The following is an 18,814-nucleotide window of genomic DNA, read 5'->3' on the forward strand; positions in this document are numbered from 1 at the left end:
TTTGCTCCATAATACTGTAGCTTGGCCACAACTGTTGAGAATCGTGAAATGGATTACATTCTAACTCTTCAAAAAATTGCTTTTAGAGGACACAGCATCACCTACGAATATGAAAAATACATGTAGGAAAAGCAGAGGAAGAGATCCTGCTATTTCAGTTGCCATTTCTAAGCTGTCCTGTGCATCTGCCAGTAAAGTGCACTCATAGAATGCACCCTTGGGGGTAGGTGTGCAGATCTGCTTGAGGGCTAGAAGGCTCTTCAGGGTGACCTGGACGGGTTGGAGCAATAGGCCAAGGCCAACTCTAAGAGGTTCAACAAGGCCAGGTGCTGAGTCCTACACATGCAACACTACAGGCTTAGGACAGAGTGGCTGGAAAAGCGTTACCTGGCAGAAAAGGACCTCGGGATGAATGTGAGCCAGCAGTGTGCTCAAGTGACCAGGAAGGCCAATGGCATCCTGGCTTGTATCAGAAACAGTGTGACCAGCAGGACCAGGGAACCAATTGGCCCCCCTGTACTCAGCACTGATGAGGCTGTACCTCGAGTGCTGTGTTCAGTTTTGGGCCTCTCACTACAAGGACACTGAGGTGCTGAAGCATGGTCCAGAAACAGGTAACGAAGCTCATGAAGCGTCTGGAGCTTAAGTCTTCCAAGGAGCAGCTGAGGGAGCTGGAGATGTTTCGCCTGGAGGAGCTTATCTTTGGACTGAGAGGAGACATGACCATTCTACAACTACCTGAAAGGGAGCTGTAGTGAGGTGGGGTTCAGTCTCTTCTCTCCAGTAATAAATGATAGCACAAGAGGATATGGGCTTAAGTTGCTCCAGGGGAGGTTTAGATTGGACATTTGATTGAACCGTTTCACAGACAGGGTTATTAAGCACTGGAACGGGCTGCTCAGGGAGGTGGTGGAGCAAGTATCCCTGGATGCATAGTTGAGGTACTAAGGGACACAATTTAGTGGTGGGCTTGGCAGTGTTTAGTGGTTGGACTTGATCTTAAAGGTCTTTTCCAGCCAAAATGATTCAATGATTCTAAAGCCAGCTGAGAAGTGCCATCTTGCAGCCAAGCAGCAGGACTGGAATCTTCTGCTCTGGCCATGCTACTAGCTCCTCTTCCCAATACACTGCTGCTCTTGCCCTCTACTGTAGAGGTGGGAGGGAACGTAAGTTCTCCAAATCAGATGCCACAGCTTCGCTTTTCCCTCAAGATCAATTATAACAAGCGCTCTGGCCTCGCTGCAAACGAGGCGCAGGGTTGGAAGGGCTGTCGTTAATAAGGGCAGTCCTTGCTGTAAGCTACAGAACTCCAGGAGTGCCTGCCAGGGACGGGACGGCGCTGCAGGCCGGGACGCCACCACACAGTAGGCCCCCGGAGCCTCCCAAGCCAGCAGCGGGGAGAGGCAGGAGGAACACTTCCCCCCAGGGGCCGCAGTCCAGGCGCAGGTTCCCGCAAGGGCCGCCTCAGCGGTTCCCGCCAGGCGCGGCGGGCAGCGCGCGCCGGGACGGGCGCGGGCGCGGGCACGCCCGGGGGCGGGGCGGGCAGTGGCGGGTTTGGCGCGCGCTGGCGGCGGCCCGCGCTTCTCGCCTTGGCCATGTCTCGCCAGAGCACTCTGCTCCGCTTCTTCCCCAAGGCCTCCCCGGCACCGCCGCGGGAGGCTGCGCCCGCGCCCCCGCCCGCCCCGCCGCAGCCTGCCGCGGGGACCCGCCGCCGCGTTTCGGGGGAGCAGAATGGCCGCGAGGCCGCCACCGGCCCCGCCGGCGCGGCGAGTAACGGCGCACCAAGCAGAGCCGCGGCCCGGCGCAAAGAGGAGGAGAAGAAGGGAGGAGGGGACGGCACGGCCACCAAGGCCCGCAGGTAAACCGGCGGCGGGACGGGAGGCCGCGGGCGTGTGACCTGCGTGAGGGGGGGCGGGCGAGGCGAGGCGAGTCCCATCCCGTCGCTGGCGGCGGATGGGGCGGGACCGTTCGGGACGCGGGGGGCGCCCCGTCACCCCCGTGTCCCCCCGCTTCCGGCAGACGGTGGCCGCCCCGCGCCGCTGGGGCCTTCCCGGGGAGCCGGTTCGCAGCGAGCCCCGCGCCTCTGGCCGCCAGGCGCCGCGCTCGGCGTCGGGTTCGATGCCGGGATCCGGGCCGCTCGGGCAGGGGCTGGTTAGGGGGGGCGTGCGGCGCCCTGGCGCTGCGGGCCGGCGGCCCTCCCCTCAGCCGGGCTCGGGGAGGCGGGACCGGGCTGCCGGCAGGGTAACGCGCACATCTGCCGAGAGCGGGTCAGATTCTGAGTGCTCGCTGGTTTGAAATACGTTTTTTCAGGCGCGCCTAAATGTCCGTCCTGCTCTGTATCTTGATGGCCAGCGCCTCAAACTTCAGCTAACTGAATGGCGCTGCTGGTTTAGCTACAGCCAGGGGCGTGGCGGTGGCCGCCTGTAAATCTCCGGGCACACGAAAGAAAGCAAATAAAAGCTGCCGCAGGTGTTTCGCAGTGGAGGCAAGAGTTCTTACTTATTCATCTGTTTCTTGTAGCTTGAGGGTTTTTTGAAATCTTGCTCATTTCCTTTAGGTGACCTAAATTGAGAATTAGTCTCTACAGGAAAACTTGTCTTAGTAATATGGGTTGACACTTTATAATGCATAGCTTGCAGTTAATGTGCAGTTGGACCCAGTCACTCCCTCCACCTCGCTTAAGAAGTTCACTAAGGGTCTGCTTATACCTGGGCCTGCTTGAGTGGGCAGGGAAGCTGGACAAGATCCCTTCCATGGGCCTGCTGGAGCAGGGCAGGGGAGTTGGACAAGATCCCTTCCATGGGCCTGCTGGAGCAGGGCAGGGGAGTTGGACAAGATCCTTTCCAAACTCAGCCAGGCTTCTGTGACTATAAAGCTCTATCTCTGTGGGGAGCCAGTAGAACTTGGAGGAGCAAATCCAAAAAATTGTTTAAGAGAAGAATTGGTGGTGATGTAGATGGACTGTATAATCCAGGTTCAGCCACCTAGGAACCCTCCAAGACTTTCAGAGAGCAAGCTGGCCAAGAGGAGGTGTAGTTACATTTATGAAAGGGGCTGTTTTAAATGTTTGTGTTCCTTAAATTAGACATCTCTTGTCTTTGCAGTGTCTCCTGTGAGTATTCACCTGGTGACTTAGTCTGGGCCAAGATGGAAGGTTATCCTTGGTGGCCATGTCTCATATACAACCATCCGACAGAAAGAACAATAGTCAGAGGAAAAGGGAAATCTACTCGTGTTCACGTACAGTTTTTTGATGACAGCCCTACAAGGGGCTGGGTCAGTATTAAATACCTGAGACCATATAAAGGTAAGAGATAGAAATAAAACTTTTTGAAACAGAAATATGCCACTTGATTTGGAAAAGTAGGCATGGAGTATAGGATATGGTATTCTTTACAGAGAAAGCACAGCAAACCCAAGATTAGTATTGAGTGGGGAGGCATGTGCTGTACTTTGTAAGTTAGAGAAAGTAAGTTTTGAGGGTTACAGGTGTGTTTATGGTTATACAGTTCTTCACACATAAACCACTAAGCCCTATTGTTTATTAGATTAGAGCACAAACTTTAAAAGTTTTCATTTGTTTTAAAGGGATTTTTTACTTTGATGGGATAAATAAAGGAAAGAAGATGATCTAACAGATATATCTGCTATTTCATTTTTCAGCTCTGAAATATTAGAAATGTCGAACTAGTTCTTAGGCAGCTGTTTGGAAGCTGCGGTTTGTCCAGAATCAAAAGACTAGGCAGAGGATGTTAGATAACTAAATGTAACTCTACTGTGGTGTTATTTCATTTAGGCAGTGCAGTACGGTTTGTTAATAAAATACATAACTTGAGGATTCTGACTGTTAGGGTAGTGCTTGTAGTTCCAGGGCAGAGCTGGTGTTTGTCGTCTTGAAGAAGCGACTTAGCCGACTACTGAAAATCAAGTGTCATCAAGCATTAAACCAGCATTTTGCATAACAAATTGCACCATGTTAATAATCATGGTCTGCTTTTCCCTTATGATTTTACTGCTGCTGAAAAGTGTAAATCATTGGCTGTAAACTGTCGTGCCTCAATCACGTTGCTGCAAACTGCCTTCTTGGTAATCAAACCTGTACTTTGGGTGTAATTCAGTATGTTTTGTATGCCGTAGGATTTCCTTATGATGTCAGTAGTAACAACAGGATTTAAAGTCTCTTTTTACAAGTCAGACTTCTGTCTCATGTAATGATGGAGTCATCTTTTTTTGGCTTGTTTATACTTGAATCATAGAATCCTAGAATGGTAGGGGTTGGAAGGAACCTTTAGAGATCATCTAGTTCAACTCCCCTGCAGAAGCAGGTTCACCTAGATCAGGTCGCCCAGGAACATGTCCAGGTGGGTCTTGAAGACCTCCAAGGAAGGAGACTTCACAACCCCCCTGGACAGCCTGTTCCACTGCTCTGTCACTCTCATGGTGAAATAGTTTTTTCTTATGTTTAAGTGGAACTTTTTGTGTTCCAACTTCATCCCACTACCCCCTGTCCTGTTACTGTCTACTATAGAAAAAAGGGATGTCCCAACCTCCTGACACCCACCATTTAGATATTTATAAATGTTAATAAGATCTCCCCTCAGTCTCCTCCAGACTAAACAGCCCCAGTTCCCGCAGCCTTTCCTCGTATGAAAGATGTTCTATACCCTTGATCATCTTGGTGGCCCTGTGCTGGACTCTCTCCAGCAGTTCCCTACTGTACTTAAGCCATAGTTAGTTGGAAATTAAAATGGTCATGTAATTACCATAAGTGGTAGCATAACTTAACCCGAGTGAATTGGTCCATGGTTTAAATGTACCTCTCCTGAAGGTATTTTAAAAGAATCAAATGTATTTTAACAGCTTGCAGTTGCACTTAAGAAGCAAATACAGGTAAGGAGAATTGATCAGTTTACCAAAAGAAAATTGCAGGACAATAAGTGGTGTTCAAAATATTTAAGCACAGAAACCCTGCCCTATCCACAAGAAAAGTTAATGCAGAACAGACAATAAATATTTCAAATACATACTTTGCTTTTAAATTCAGACAAAAAGCGTCTTTGTATGCAGTGTAAGAGAGGTGGGAGTCTTTGGGTAAGAAAATGGAGAAATTTCTTTGATTGTGTTATTGTTTGAAACTGAATAAATACAGACAGTGCAGGGCTAAACTTGTATGTAAGGAGTGGAGTTACAAGTTGGTAGATATGCACGTCGCACACTTGAGTATGTAGTTAAGTTATATGATGATGAGATTTTAAACTGTCAAGTGCAAAATAGTTTTAGATTATCTCACTGCATTTGCAGAACTAAAATGGAGATCTGATTTCTTAATGTGTTGCATTTGTGCTGTAGCAGCAGCTCCTTGTAACACTGTGCTTTGCTGCTGCAAGCTCAAAGACAGGAATCTGGGAAAGCATTCTGTTTGGCTTGTTTCTGAGAAAGCTGACTGGTAGGTGGCCAACTGCCTTTTGTCTGCTACTGACTTTGAGCTGAAGCTTCATTTAATAGCAGCCTAAGAAGGGATTCACAAGAGTGGGTGTAAGGGCTTATTCAGGCAGATCCTACTGTTGTGTGCAGCCAGCTAAACTTGCAAGAGCAGGAGAAGGAATCGTCCATCCCCATCTAGAGTGTCCTCGTATGCCTCCCTGCCTCGCCAAGCTGAATATACAATATGTTATATATAGCATTCATCTCTTGAGCATGGCATTAAGGTGAATCTTGATGTCTTTGGAGACCCTTTCTAGAAATCAATCTTGTTTGGCTTTGCTTTTATGTTTATGTACAGGTGGTACAAGGAATGGTGGTGCTCAAGGGATACAAAAGAGGATGAGGGCTGCTGCAGTTATTAATAGTGAGCTTTACTTGATACTCTGCAGCATCAGGGCGAGTTGCCAGTGTGATTGATGGTCAGCTAACCAGGCTGCTGAGATTGGTGTCGGTTCTGGACACCTTGATGTGCTTATCAGAGCACTTTGAGCAGCCAGTGGAGCTTTAGCCAAGAGGTCTATGTCACAGATAACCAATGCCAATACCTTGAAGATAACTTTATGGTCACATTTCCCTATCATTGTTAAAACAGCCCTGTGGTCTCAGTCAAGTGTGTTGCACCGCTGGTTTGAAGTGTTGCTTTTCAGTAGTAGCTGAGGGTGTTCAGAGCTTAGCTTAGAAGTATTCAGCTGTGGTAACGAGTTACAGAAATAGAAGCAGTTCTTCAAGTGTTCATGTACTAGGTGGGCATTTCATCTGCGGGTGTTCAGACTTTCTCTGGGGTAGTGTATGAGGCTGAATGAGTGGTGGATTGCTGTATTTAAGATGTGGTGGGAACAACTGGTAACAACACAATGTTAGGTAATTGTACGAGTTGTCTGAATGCATTTAAAAGTGAAGTATGAACACTAACTACAGGCCTGACGATATGCTAATCTAACTTCAGTTTCTGGCAAATTATTTGTGGTTTTACAGGTTCATCAGATGGGGAGACGCTGAAGGGAGGTATGTTTTATAGTACGAAGCCTGAAATTAAAAGAGCAATGGTGTTAGCAGACGATGCAATGAGTAAAGATAAAACTAAGCGTCTTGAACTGGCAGTATGCAGTGAACCTTCAGACACAGAGGAGGAGGAGGAAGAAGAGGAGGAAATTGAGGTAACATTTTTCTTACTTGCTGTCATTTTCAGAAATAGTGCTAGAACTTAGAAGCTGCCTCTTGGAACTAAGCATGGAATATCCAGCAATTCTCAGTTATGGTAATCACAGCTAATCTGCTCTTTAATCCTGCACACATGTATCCATATATCTTTTTTTTTTTTTGCTAGTTTCTGTGTTGCTAGGTGATATGCTGGTTTTTCACTTTTTCTAGTTGGAAAGATAAGTCTAATATCCATTTGAGGTTCTGTATGGTAAGGACTGACCTCACAAGTTACCTAACTTCTCTGACTTATCATTGATCCCTCCCTGGGTAACCCAGCTGACCCACTTTCTCACTCACAAAGTACTTCTTTTCTGCTGCATCTTTTTATCTTCTCTATCTGCTAGTCATATTCCAGGTTCCCATACATTCAATCTGAAGCTTTAATTTGCCGTGATGTAGAAATTCCTAACTTTTTGAGTATTCATCTTAAGGCATTAAGTTGGATTTTTGGAGCCTGCCCATATCTTGTAGCGTAGCACTAAAATACACATTCTTGTACCGCTAACAGCAATCTGTTGGTGTGTTGTATTGTGAGTGATTCAAATGTTATTTCTGTGCCACCGCATCCCTTGGAATAGATTTCTTTTTGCAAAGGAATGGTATGAGGAAACTGGGATAGTGGTTTTCTTTGCCTCCTCTGTTAGCATGGCCCAGTGTGACGTTGCCCCGAGGGACAGGTGCCACTCCAAGCATTATGTTCCTGGCAACGGTGCAGTGCGCATTGGCACTTTGTCATAAGTTACAGTCCCTTCAGGGGACACGTTACAGGGAGACATTACACAGCTGCCTTTCTCCAGTGCTGGTGGTGGAGTTCTTACAGTTTCAGACTGAAAAGGCAAATAATGGAATCTTTCTTTCTCCTAGATGTGCGTGATTTTGAGGGTTACTAAAAGGCAGTATGTTTGTAAGTGGAAATAGGCAGTGAACTCCAAAAAGAAAAATCACAGACAAAACTCACGTAGGCTTGTACTGAAAGGCTGCAGAAACCAGTCACTTTTCTGACAGAGGTCAGTGGGCAAAGCCTTACAGCACAGAGCTAGCTTATGGTGGTGTTTCTCCTTTGTGCTGAATTTCATATACGCCTTTTGTCCAGCTTTAAGTGTTTTGTTAATCAGCATCGCAAAGTAATGAATCAGGCTGTAAAGAATGCAAAGAGGAGTAGTGATGCTGCTTGCTGGTAGCAGCTCGTTATCCAGACAAATATTAAATTCTGTGAAGGTAAACAGAACTGGCTGTGGCTCTGCTCTTTCTTGCTTGAAGTATCATAGCTGCTGCATTACCACACATTTTTATGCTGCTTCTGGTAGCAGCAATGCTTTACTTTGTAGCCAGAGCTTTTTTGTAGGTAAAATAATGTTGTTTTCCCAGCAGATGAGTGAAGGTGCGTCAGGCAACAGTGACGACTGCAATAGCGAGGAGGACGTGAAGAGCAGTAAGCGAGTAGTGAGCAGGGAAAGTGCTGTAAAAGCCAAGAGGAGAAGAGTGTTGGATTCTGACAGTGATCACGAGGGCTCCGACGTGGAGTTCAAGCCTGACGCGAAAGAAGCAGCAAGCAGTGAGGAAGCCAGTAGTGGGGTGGATGAAAATGAATCTACTGACACAGACACAGATGCAGAGAGTGTTGCAGAAAGTCCTGTAAAAGTCCCTTCTAAACGAAAGAGACGAGAGATAAACAAGCCTGCTAAAAGGAGTAGCTTAGAAAACGAACGTTCTGAAACGCCCAAAAGAGCAGCAACGGTTTCTCTGGAAGCCAAGTCTAAGCTGACATCATTTGCAGCACCTGAAAGTTTTGAGTCTCAAGCAAATGCTTGCAACGGGGGCATCGGTGGCTTCGCAGCGTGGGAACATGAAAAGCTCGATTGGCTGCAGGAAGGGAAAAGGAAAGACGCGCACAGGAGGCGTCAGAGCGACCCCAGTTACGACCCGTGCACTCTGTATGTGCCTGAGGACTATCTCAACAAGTGTACGCCGGGAATGCGGAGGTGGTGGCAGCTGAAGAGTCAAAACTTTGATGCTGTGATTTGCTACAAGGTTGGGAAGTTCTATGAGTTGTATCACATGGATGCAGTCACCGGTGTCAGTGAGTTGGGCCTGATCTTTATGAAGGGCACTTGGGCCCATTCCGGTTTTCCAGAAACAGCGTTTGGCAGGTTCTCTGATGTTCTGGTGCAGAAGGGCTACAAGGTGGCTCGTGTTGAGCAAACAGAAACTCCCGAAATGATGGAGACGCGCTGCAAGTCGATGGCCCACCCGACTAAATTTGACAAGGTTGTACGCCGAGAAATATGCAGGATCATCACCAAAGGAACCCAGACCTACAGCATCCTGGACTGCGATCCCTCGGAGAACCACAACAAATACCTCCTATGTGTCAAGGAAAAAGAAGACTCCTCCGGCCAGCGCATTTATGGGGTCTGCTTTGTAGACACGTCGGTGGGGAAGTTTTTCGTGGGCCAGTTCTCAGATGACCGGCACTGCTCGAGGTTTAGGACTTTGGTAGCGCATTACACTCCCGTGCAGGTGCTGTATGAGAAGGGGAACCTATCTGTGGACACACAAAAGATACTGAAGGGCTCGCTTGTTTCTTGCATTCAGGAAGGGCTGACCTCTGGTTCCCAGTTCTGGAACGCATCTAAAACGCTACGAGTCCTTCTCGAAGAAGGTTACTTCAAGGAGAAACAGGACTGTGAAAATGGATGTTCTCTGCCCTCTGTGATCAAATCCCTGACTTCAGAGAGCGACTCGCTGGGCTTAACTCCAGGCGAAAACAGTGAGTTGGCTTTGTCAGCCCTTGGGGGATGTGTCTTCTATCTCAAAAAATGTCTGATTGACCAGGAGCTGTTGTCCCTGGCAAACTTCGAGGAGTACATCCCTGTGGATATTGACACTGCAAAGACTATGAGTTCGAGTGGTTCCTTTGCCAAAAGTGACCAGCGGATGGTGCTGGATGGAGTCACCCTGATGAACTTGGAAGTCCTGCAGAACGGAACCAACGGCACCACAGAAGGTACTTTGTTGGAAAGGATTGACGTGTGTTGTACCCCGTTCGGGAAGCGGCTCCTGAAGCAGTGGCTCTGCGCTCCGCTCTGCAATCCGAAATCCATCAACGATCGTTTAGACGCTGTCGAGGACCTTCTCGCGGTGCCAGACAAGATGTCTGAAGTCAGTGAGCACCTGAAGAAACTCCCTGACCTTGAAAGGCTGCTCAACAAAATTCACAGCATTGGATCGCCACTTAAAAGCGAGAACCATCCTGACAGCAGGGCCATCTTTTACGAAGAAATCAAGTACAGCAAGAAAAAAATTGCCGACTTCTTGTCCGCTCTGGAGGGGTTTAAAGTGATGACCCAAATTGTCGATGTCATGGAGGAAGTTGCCAGTGACTTCAAATCTAAAGTCCTCAAGCAGCTGGTCACCCGCAAGAGCAAGAATCCAGATGGCCGCTTCCCAGACTTGAGCGCGGAGCTCAAAAGGTGGGACACTGCTTTTGATCATAACCAGGCTCGAAAGACGGGCGTGATTACTCCGAAGGCGGGGTTTGACCCCGATTATGATAAAGCACTGCAGGATATTAAAGCTGTCGAGGAAGATCTTCAGAAGTACCTGGAAAAGCAGCGCAAACTGCTGGGGTTCAAATCCGTGGTGTACTGGGGGACGGGCAAAAACCGGTACCAAATGGAGATACCAGAAAGTGTCGTGGCGCGGAATCTGCCAGAGGAATACGAGTTGAAGTCAAGCAGGAAGGGCTATAAACGTTACTGGACCAAGGAGATTGAGAAGATGCTGGCTGCAACGGTCAATGCAGAGGAGCGCAGGGACGCGGCGCTCAAAGACTGTATGAGGCGCTTGTTCTACAACTTTGATAAAAATAGCAAAGACTGGCAGACAGCTGTGGAATGCATCGCTGTGTTAGGTAAGAGGTCTTCCTCGTTTTGACACATAGTGAAAATACTCCTCTGCAGTAAAGGATGAAATGTGACCCGGAGAAGCAAAACAGCCTTGTTGCCAGCTCTTAATGTGTAGTTTAAGAGCTCTGATTGCAGTAGCAGGATTGATAACGCTTGTCTCCTTCCTGTCAGTAAATGGCAGAACAGATGTCGGGTCTCGATGTTTGCAAGTGCTTTCATCACTCCTGCTGTGGGACTGTAGGGGTGCAGCCGAGTCTTTCTCGCAGTTCAGCATAGCCCAGTGGATCTCTCACTGCCTCTTGGGTTCTTCTGTGTGGGTTAGTAGTTTCTTACTGAATGAAGGCAGTGGGGCAGATGGAGGTATAACAGTCTAACCTGCTAGTCACACAGAATCTCAAGGGTTGGAAGGGACCTTAAAAGATCATCCAGTCCAACCCCCCTGCCAGAGCAGAACCACGTAGAGTATGTCACACAGGAACCCGTCCAGGTGGGGTTTTTCTGTCTGAGCAGGCTGCTTGCTCAGTAGCCATTAAAAATAAGTGGTTGTTGCCGCTGTCTTGAAGCAGGTAGTCCAGCAGGAAGATTTCCCCAAATCCTCCTTAAATTTTTGGAGCAGAACAATCTGCTGTGTTCCCTTCTTAGCACTGACGTAGTCCTGTGTTGTGACTTTTCTGCTAGCGTGAGGTGCTCTGGGATGTCTTTGCTCCAGGGAGAAAAGAAACCACCCTCTGAACACCACTGGGGCAGAAGAGGGAGGGCAGGTGGGCAGCAAGTGCTGTCCAGGAAAGGGCTCTGCTGGGAGAGGCAGTTGCAGCAGCTACACCCCAGCACCAGGGCAGGAACAGCAAACAGAGAGGCAGGCAGCTTTTGGGTTCTGCTGTGGGATGTGTGCATGTATCCCTAAGGTCACAGAACATGGCCTCAATTTGTAGGTAATCAGCTCTGAGGACCTTAGAGCCTGGCTGATGGAAGGGGATCAGGCTGCTGCTTTCTGCTACACTGACAGAGTTTTAGTATTTGTATAGATTTATTCTGGCAACTTTCAGGTAGTATTACGAGTCAGAGTAATTTACTGTCACGGAAGCTGATTTCCTCTTGTTACGAATGAATAATGCAAGAAAATATTACTTTATACATGTACATTAAAATTGCTTTTGAAGTGAAATAATGTGGATTTTAAAGACTCTTTTAAATTAAAAACTAGAGGGGAGGATTTTTAATCTGGCATCTGTGAAAACCTGGAAGAAATGAGGAAAGATGTTGCGAACCTTTTACTCGTTCTTCTGGAGGATGTCTTGGGTGTTTTCCTTAATAGGAGGATGGAATGAAAATGGAAAATTGTGTTTACAGAAATGCTATTCAATGAGCAGTTGCATTCCAGTGAATGAACAAAGAAAGGTGACAGACAGGGTGACTTACTTGACTTTCTCTTAATCTTATAGATGTCTTGATGTCCCTTGCTAACTACAGTCAAGACGGTGACGGACCACTGTGCCGACCAGTAATTCTGCTGCCTGTGGATAGTGCTCCTCCCTTCCTGGAACTTAAAAACTCACGCCATCCATGCATTACAAAAACTTTCTTTGGGGACGACTTTATTCCTAATGACATCATGATAGGCAGCAAAGATGAAGATAGTGGTAGTGAAGCTTCCTGTGTGTTAGTAACTGGCCCCAATATGGGTGGCAAATCTACGCTCATGAGACAGGTGATTGACTGTCTACTTAAGATCAAGTGTTCCAGTAGTAGCTCTATGTTTTGCATAAAGGAATTGCATGACTTGACTGTTTACAAAGGTCAAAGGAGGTCCCAGCAGTGGCTTTCAGGGTGCACAGCACAGTACAGCAATTCCACTGTAAAGACAAAAGATAATCTCATAGGAAACACCCATGTTTAGGTAGTAGATTGTTTACTTTCACTTAGTGAGGAATGAGTTTATTTCTCACAAGAGAAGGTTGGGAAAAAGCAGTGAGAGTATCTTTTTATCTTTTTCAAGTGGCCTTATCCAGGACTTGCCACCATCTGGCAAAAGATGCTTCTGCAGGTTGAACAAGATGAAAATAGAGATCAGTGGCAACTGGGAAAGCAACAGGGAGTTTGCTGTCTAAACGCTGCTTGCTGTGGTAACGTGGGTTTTGAAGGCTCTCAGAGTAGCTTAGTCTTATTTGAGATTACAATGCTGCAGCCTGGAACTGTTAAAACAGTCGGAAGCTTTACGTACTCGAGTGTTTTAGGGGAAATACATTTTCATTCCCTCATTCTCTGTGCAGAACTACAGCTCCAAGCACTCAGAGAAAACGTGACTGTTGTAATGTTTGTTCTGCAGGCCGGTCTCCTGGTTATAATGGCTCAACTGGGATGCTACGTACCCGCCGAAGTCTGCAGGCTCACGCCCATTGACAGAGTGTTTACGAGGCTCGGTGCCTCGGACAGAATTATGTCTGGTGAGTTTCTGAAATCCAGCTGTCTGAAGTGTTTTTGCCACCCAGCAGGTTTCTCTCCTTGGTTTGAGTGGCCAGTTGGAAAGAGAGAGCCTGTTGATTTTGGTTTCTTAAGAGCGAGCAAGACAACTCATTTGTTGTCTCTCATTGTTCGGAGTAGAAACAGGATTGTAGTTATACCTGAATAGTTTGATGTGCTTGTCCTCCATTATATTTGACAGAGACACAGCATCGCTTTTTAATGGATTTTAACATTCCAAAGCTTCCTTGCAGCTGGATGCAAGTCTGAGGTGTAGCTTTTTGGATATTGTGCGGTCGATTGAGTTCTGCTTACATTAGGGATATTTTTCTAAGTGTTCTGGAATAGGAGAGATGTTCAGGTAGCTTTGGTGTGGAGTTCTTTTTGTACTCTCTCCCAAGGACAACAGGTCCCTGGTTTCAATCAGAACATCTGCCTTATGTCTGAAATCCAGTTTCTTCAGAGAGAGGCAGATTCCTTCTTGAAGGCAGTAGTTGGCCATTCTTGGAGTATTTTTTTCTTCCATGGAGAGGAAGACAGAAACAGAGGATGACATAACTGGGATGGGGGAGTCTGCCTGTGGTGGCAGGCAGAGTGTCACAGGGCTTGAAAAACAAAGTACTTTTTGTGGTAAGAGTAGTAATACCGCAACTCATTTAGGGAGAGCAGAGATTTTCTGTGGTCTTCCTGCTGAAGAATGTGGGTCAGTGAATATGAAAGGAGTTAAGCCTCCTGAACTTGTTGCACATCAGGAATTTGGAAATGAATCATCCTGAGTTCTTAATTTAGAAAAATATTTACACTTCCCCAAATCAAGACTGTTCTTTGCAGCTAGAGAGTTTTATTAGGGCTTTGTTTGCCCAGCTATTTTCTGTTTTGTTCAGAAAAGAGGAGACTGAGGGGAGATCTTATTAACATTTACAAATATCTAAATGGTGGGTGTCAGGAGATTGGGACATCCCTTTTTTCTATAGTAGCTAGCAACAGGACAAGGGGTAATGGGATGAAGCTGGAACACAAAAAGTTCCACTTAAACATAAGAAAAAACTATTTCACTGTGAGAGTGACGGAGCCCTGGCACAGGCTGCCCAGAGGGGTTGTGGGGTCTCCTTCTCTGGAGGTCTTCAAGACCCGCCTGGACATGTTCCTATGTGACCTGATCTAGGTGACCCTGCTTCTGCAGGGGGTTGGACTAGATGATATCTAAAGGTCCTTTCCAACCCCTACCATTCTATGATTCTATGGTTTTAGTATAAAAGGAAATCTTAAGAATGGAAGAGTACTTCAGTGCTTACAGCAGGAACAAGAACTGCCCTTTCTGCACGAGCGAGGTGCTCTAGAAAAAACAGCATTTTCAGGGTCTTTTTTTTTTGCTGTCAACTGCTATTCTTTTCTCTTCCAAGTATGTGCACAAGTGTTTTAACATTTCACATTGTGGGGCTGAATGCTGCATGGCAGAACGAAATCTGTATGTGACAAGTTAAGTTTCCACACTGTGGAAGTGAAAGCGCAACAGAAGTTGTTCCGCAGCAGTCGGTCGGTAGCGAGTGTCAACAGGACTTTCAGCAAGTCAGTTTTAAGTCATACAATTTAAAAACTGCCTCTGTGATTGTAAGGGTTTATTTTATTTTCTGGAGTGGAAAAATAATTGCTCTTTAACATTGTTAAAATACATTCAGTACTGAAAAGGTCTTTAAATAATTCATGTTAAAAATCGTAGGTTAGAGTACGGCAGCGCTCAGGCAGCCTGGGTACAGGAAGTAACTTGCCTGCTCAGAAACTTAAGTAATGCCCCCATTAATTGCAGTTCCATGTGATTATTTCGAATGAACCCTACAAAGAACTAGTAAATCTAATAATTGTGTACTTCTGCTTGTAATCTGCTAAAAACTCCCAGTTTCATTAAGCTCATTAATCTGGGCTGCTAGAACGCCTGTAAGATGCTCAGTCCTTAGCAGTCTATTTCTTTTGACATACTTTTTGTGAGTACATTATCAGTACAGCCTTAATTATCTGAATTGTTACAACACCATCAACCAAACCTCTTTTAGTTACTTCAGTCTTTAAGATTTTTCTGCTTGCTTTTTCACACTGAAGAGGCACACATACCTTAAGCCTGCCTCGTGCAAGTGCAAGAAGGGGCAAAAGATTCTCCCCATCTTGTATCCCTTGTGCCCCTGTGCTATGAAAAGTAAACAGATGAGGTGGCCTAAAACTTAATGAATTGTACTTGTGCCCACACATGTACTCTGAAGGAACCAAAACCTCCCTTTTCTGGCAAATAGAGACACACACCATTTTCATGCTGGGGAAGAAGTTTTACGGGTTTGTTCAGTTTGCTGTCATATTGGGGTTTGGATGGTTTTTTTTGGCTTGTCCAAGACTCTAGTGCAGATTAAACAGGGGTTTAGTTGCCATTTTCAGATATTTGACTTTTTTGTCATTTCTTTTAAAGGTGAAAGTACTTTCTTTGTTGAATTGAGCGAGACTTCGAGCATTCTCCAGCATGCAACGGAGCACTCGCTTGTTCTTGTGGATGAACTGGGTAAGTAGTGTAACTGTAAGGTTAACACCTTGGCTGTAAGGTGGTTGGGCTGGCCAAATGGCCACCAAGTGCACACGGGCAGTTTCAGCATCATATTCCTTAACTGGTCAGTATCTATGTGGTTATCTTTAAAACATGGACTTTGCAGGGGTCTGGGGAACCCATACACCTCCTCCGACTCCCCCTATTGGCCTCTTCCTAGCTGAGATTTCCTAGTTTCCTTTGTGTAATTACTTGTAACAAACCTCAAGCAAGTCTCAAGAGCAGAAATGTCCTTTTCTGCAGTACAGAAGACTGCAATTGTTACAGGGCAAATACTTGGGTCACTTCACACTGGTGTGTTCCTGTGTGACCTTATTGAGGCGAAGCTACTTTAGTAGGGGGTTGAACTAAATGATCTCTAGAGGTCCCTTCCAACCCTTACCATTCTGTGATTCTGTGCTGGTAGCTCTCTGCTGTTTGTTTTCCACTCAGTGAGCAGGGAGAAAAACTAAATGAATTGGTACGTGGCAAACAACACATTGCATGTCTTCAGAAAAGCATCTCTGCTTCTGTTTAATAATGAAAGGGGTGAGGGATGTGTGTCTTTTCAGCTGAAAATAAACGCGAGATTGGACTTGCCACTTGTGTTCCCATGTGTGCCAAAGCTTTTCCATCTCTTTTCCCCAGGCCGAGGCACTGCTACTTTTGACGGAACAGCTATAGCAAGCGCAGTTGTCAAAGAACTGGCAGAGAAAATCAAGTGTCGGACGCTGTTCTCCACCCACTACCACTCGCTGGTTGAGGACTACTCGCACAGCCCTGCCGTGCGGCTGGGACACATGGTGTGTGGCGGGGCACAGCCCCCAGAGGGGGCTGCCGTGGCTCTGGGGGCTTGCCTGAGCTGTAGGGCTGCTGTGGCTGCAGGGGGGGCTGCCACTTCCGCTGCAGCACAGGCTCACCTGCACACCTCTGCCCACGCGCAGCCCAGCCCAGGAAAGGGATGTGGTGGTTCCTGCATTTATTAGGCTGGAGGTGAGTACTGTGCTGACTGGCAACTACTCTCTTTCTAGGCTTGTATGGTTGAAAATGAGAGTGAAGATCCAAGCCAGGAAACAATTACATTCCTGTACAAGTTCATTGAAGGAGCGTGTCCCAAGAGCTATGGCTTCAACGCGGCGAGGCTTGCTAATATTCCAGAGGAAGTTATTCAGAAGGGGCACAGAAAAGCACAAGAGTTTGAAAAGACAACCCTTTCACAGAGAACATTTAGGTAAGGCCTTGGATTTCTATTTTGAAGTTGCCCATTGCGAGTAGGGCTACATTTTAAAATGGGGGCAGTTGCTTCTGCTCAGCCTCACAGCAGTGGGGCGAGGGGGGGCAGTTCTCGCTTGCGTGTGTGACTTTCAGAAGTACTGATGCCTGACTGTGAGAGGCAGGCAGGTAACACTGTTTCAGCCAAGGCTGGCTACACCTGGCTCCAGGGCCAAGGGAGGCCTTAGCCTAGCGGTGTGGGGCTATGGGTGGCAGGGCCCCAGCAGGCCCAGGGCTGAGGGTGGTGCCAGCTGCTGCCTCAGGTCGAGCTGTGAGGGCTGCTGGCAGCCTTCACATGAGGCCCCAAAGGGCACCTGCGCAGGTAAGGGGTGGCTGCGGCTGTGCCCCTACACTGGGTGCAGCTGCCTTGTGTCCCACAGGTACCTGTGCCGGGTGCTGGACGGTGCCACAAGCGACGCGCAGGCCCTGCGGAAGCTCATCGCCATGATTGAGCACCTGTAGGACGACCGAGGGGTGGTGCAGCGGTGGGTTCTCACAAAGCTGGTATCAGACAACGTTATGATCTAATAAACTTTATTTTTTAAAAATGACCATTTTTCCATTGTCTTTCCTAGGAAATTAAACCCTTTAATTCTTACCTACCTTCTACATAATGGTTATTGAGTACTCCACAATATATTAAGTCTAGATGTTATGGTACATGCATACACTTTCAGGCTGTTGATTACCCACTGTCACCAATACACATAAATGGAAAAAAGCTATGAAACTGTATAGGGCTGTATATATACTTGTCTCAGCTTCATTAGAGCAGGAAATTGCTGTGATTTCCAGCAGGTTATGTAAGTAATGTCCAGACTGTTCAAAAAAAACTATGAACAGAGTAAAGTACAAGGCTGTTTTGAGGAGACTTTCTACGGTGTACTTTAAAACATAGTAAAATTTCTTTCACAAAACTTAGTTACATGGGTACTTTGTTTTATAGTGCATTATAGTCTAGGAAGTCTCATTAAAACACTCGCTCTTCCATTTGTTTGTTTGTTAGAGGGGGTTTGAGTACAGACTATTGCCGGGGCAGGGAAGGAGATTATTCTAACTTCAGAGGACACCAGAAAAATTGCTGGATATAATTTAAGATTAGTGTTTTCTCTTTCATAGAAAGAACGTAGATACTGGGACATGAGTACAGTTACAGCAAGTCTAGGTGTGCTAACAAAACAGGACACATTCAAGTACAATAAGATTTTTTTTTGCTTGAAATTAGAAACAAACTACATGATATTAAAGCATTAAAATCATATTTCTCAATCTGAATAAATGTTAAAAAAAAAAATCAAAAGAAATGCAGAAGTGCTAGCTCACATTTTTTACCATGTTACAAAAGCAATTGGTACCCATGTCCATAAAGGCAGCAACAAAGAATGCTGCTTGTCTACAGAATAGTACTACTGCAAATTGGACTGCGTTTCAATGCTACTTGTAAAAACACCAGCTTTCAGAAGTTGGTATCTGTACAAAATTGCAGCTTATTTTTCTTCACTTCTGTCCCTTCAAAGTCTTTGTTTACACAGTAATGCTAAAACGCCCAGTTCTGTTATCCTGAGTCAACATATTGCCACTTTCTTTTTTGGTAGGTTGAGCTCCATAGTGTCAACACCTCACACATCCGCTTTAATACAGTCTCTTTCTGCAGAAATGGGCCAGTATAACTTTCTCCAAAAAAAAAGTTTCGATAGTTAACGACATTAGAATGGCAGGACTTTTGCTGAAAGGAATTCAGTTGTGCTGCAATGTGTTAGATTCTATAGGTGGAGCAGAGTCATATAGTGTATCTGTATCATGTGTAGGCTCTCCAGCAAGCGTACAGGGATTCGACAGTGTTCCAGCACCACAGTCACAGAAAAACCTGCAACGAAAGAGCACGGTTTGAGATCCCGCTCGGCCAGAGCCACTCCCCGCG

General features: G+C 46.4%; 2 protein-coding genes across 5 annotated transcripts in view; one reads left to right on the top strand and one right to left on the bottom strand.

Moving 5' to 3' along the window:
- The first annotated feature begins 1,573 nt into the window (after positions 1-1,573).
- Positions 1,574-17,444, top strand: MSH6 (mutS homolog 6). 3 transcript variants are annotated; one of them, XM_061991549.1, is made up of 10 exons: positions 1,574-1,858; positions 3,105-3,307; positions 6,460-6,641; positions 8,056-10,600; positions 12,038-12,303; positions 12,922-13,039; positions 15,511-15,600; positions 16,270-16,424; positions 16,653-16,852; positions 17,274-17,444. In XM_061991549.1, the coding sequence occupies exons 1-10, from the start codon at positions 1,596-1,598 to the stop codon at positions 17,353-17,355; spliced, it is 4,104 nt and encodes a 1,367-aa protein (XP_061847533.1). In that variant the 5' UTR covers positions 1,574-1,595; the 3' UTR covers positions 17,356-17,444. The 3 variants fall into 3 exon arrangements, with proteins under 3 accessions (XP_061847533.1, XP_061847534.1, XP_061847535.1); XM_061991550.1 differs by having other exon boundaries at positions 8,059-10,600; XM_061991551.1 differs by lacking the exon at positions 3,105-3,307 and having other exon boundaries at positions 1,685-1,858.
- Positions 17,411-18,814, bottom strand: part of FBXO11 (F-box protein 11) — an 81,727-nt gene continuing 80,323 nt past the window's right edge. For both annotated transcript variants that reach the window (XM_061991553.1, XM_061991552.1), the window contains exon 23: positions 17,411-18,760. In XM_061991553.1, coding sequence (XP_061847537.1) covers positions 18,631-18,760 — 130 coding nt within the window. In that variant the 3' untranslated portion in view covers positions 17,411-18,630. The remainder of the gene's footprint in view (positions 18,761-18,814) is intronic.

This window comes from Colius striatus, chromosome 2 (genome assembly GCF_028858725.1).
Source record: "Colius striatus isolate bColStr4 chromosome 2, bColStr4.1.hap1, whole genome shotgun sequence".
Classification (NCBI taxonomy): Eukaryota; Metazoa; Chordata; class Aves; order Coliiformes; family Coliidae; genus Colius; species Colius striatus.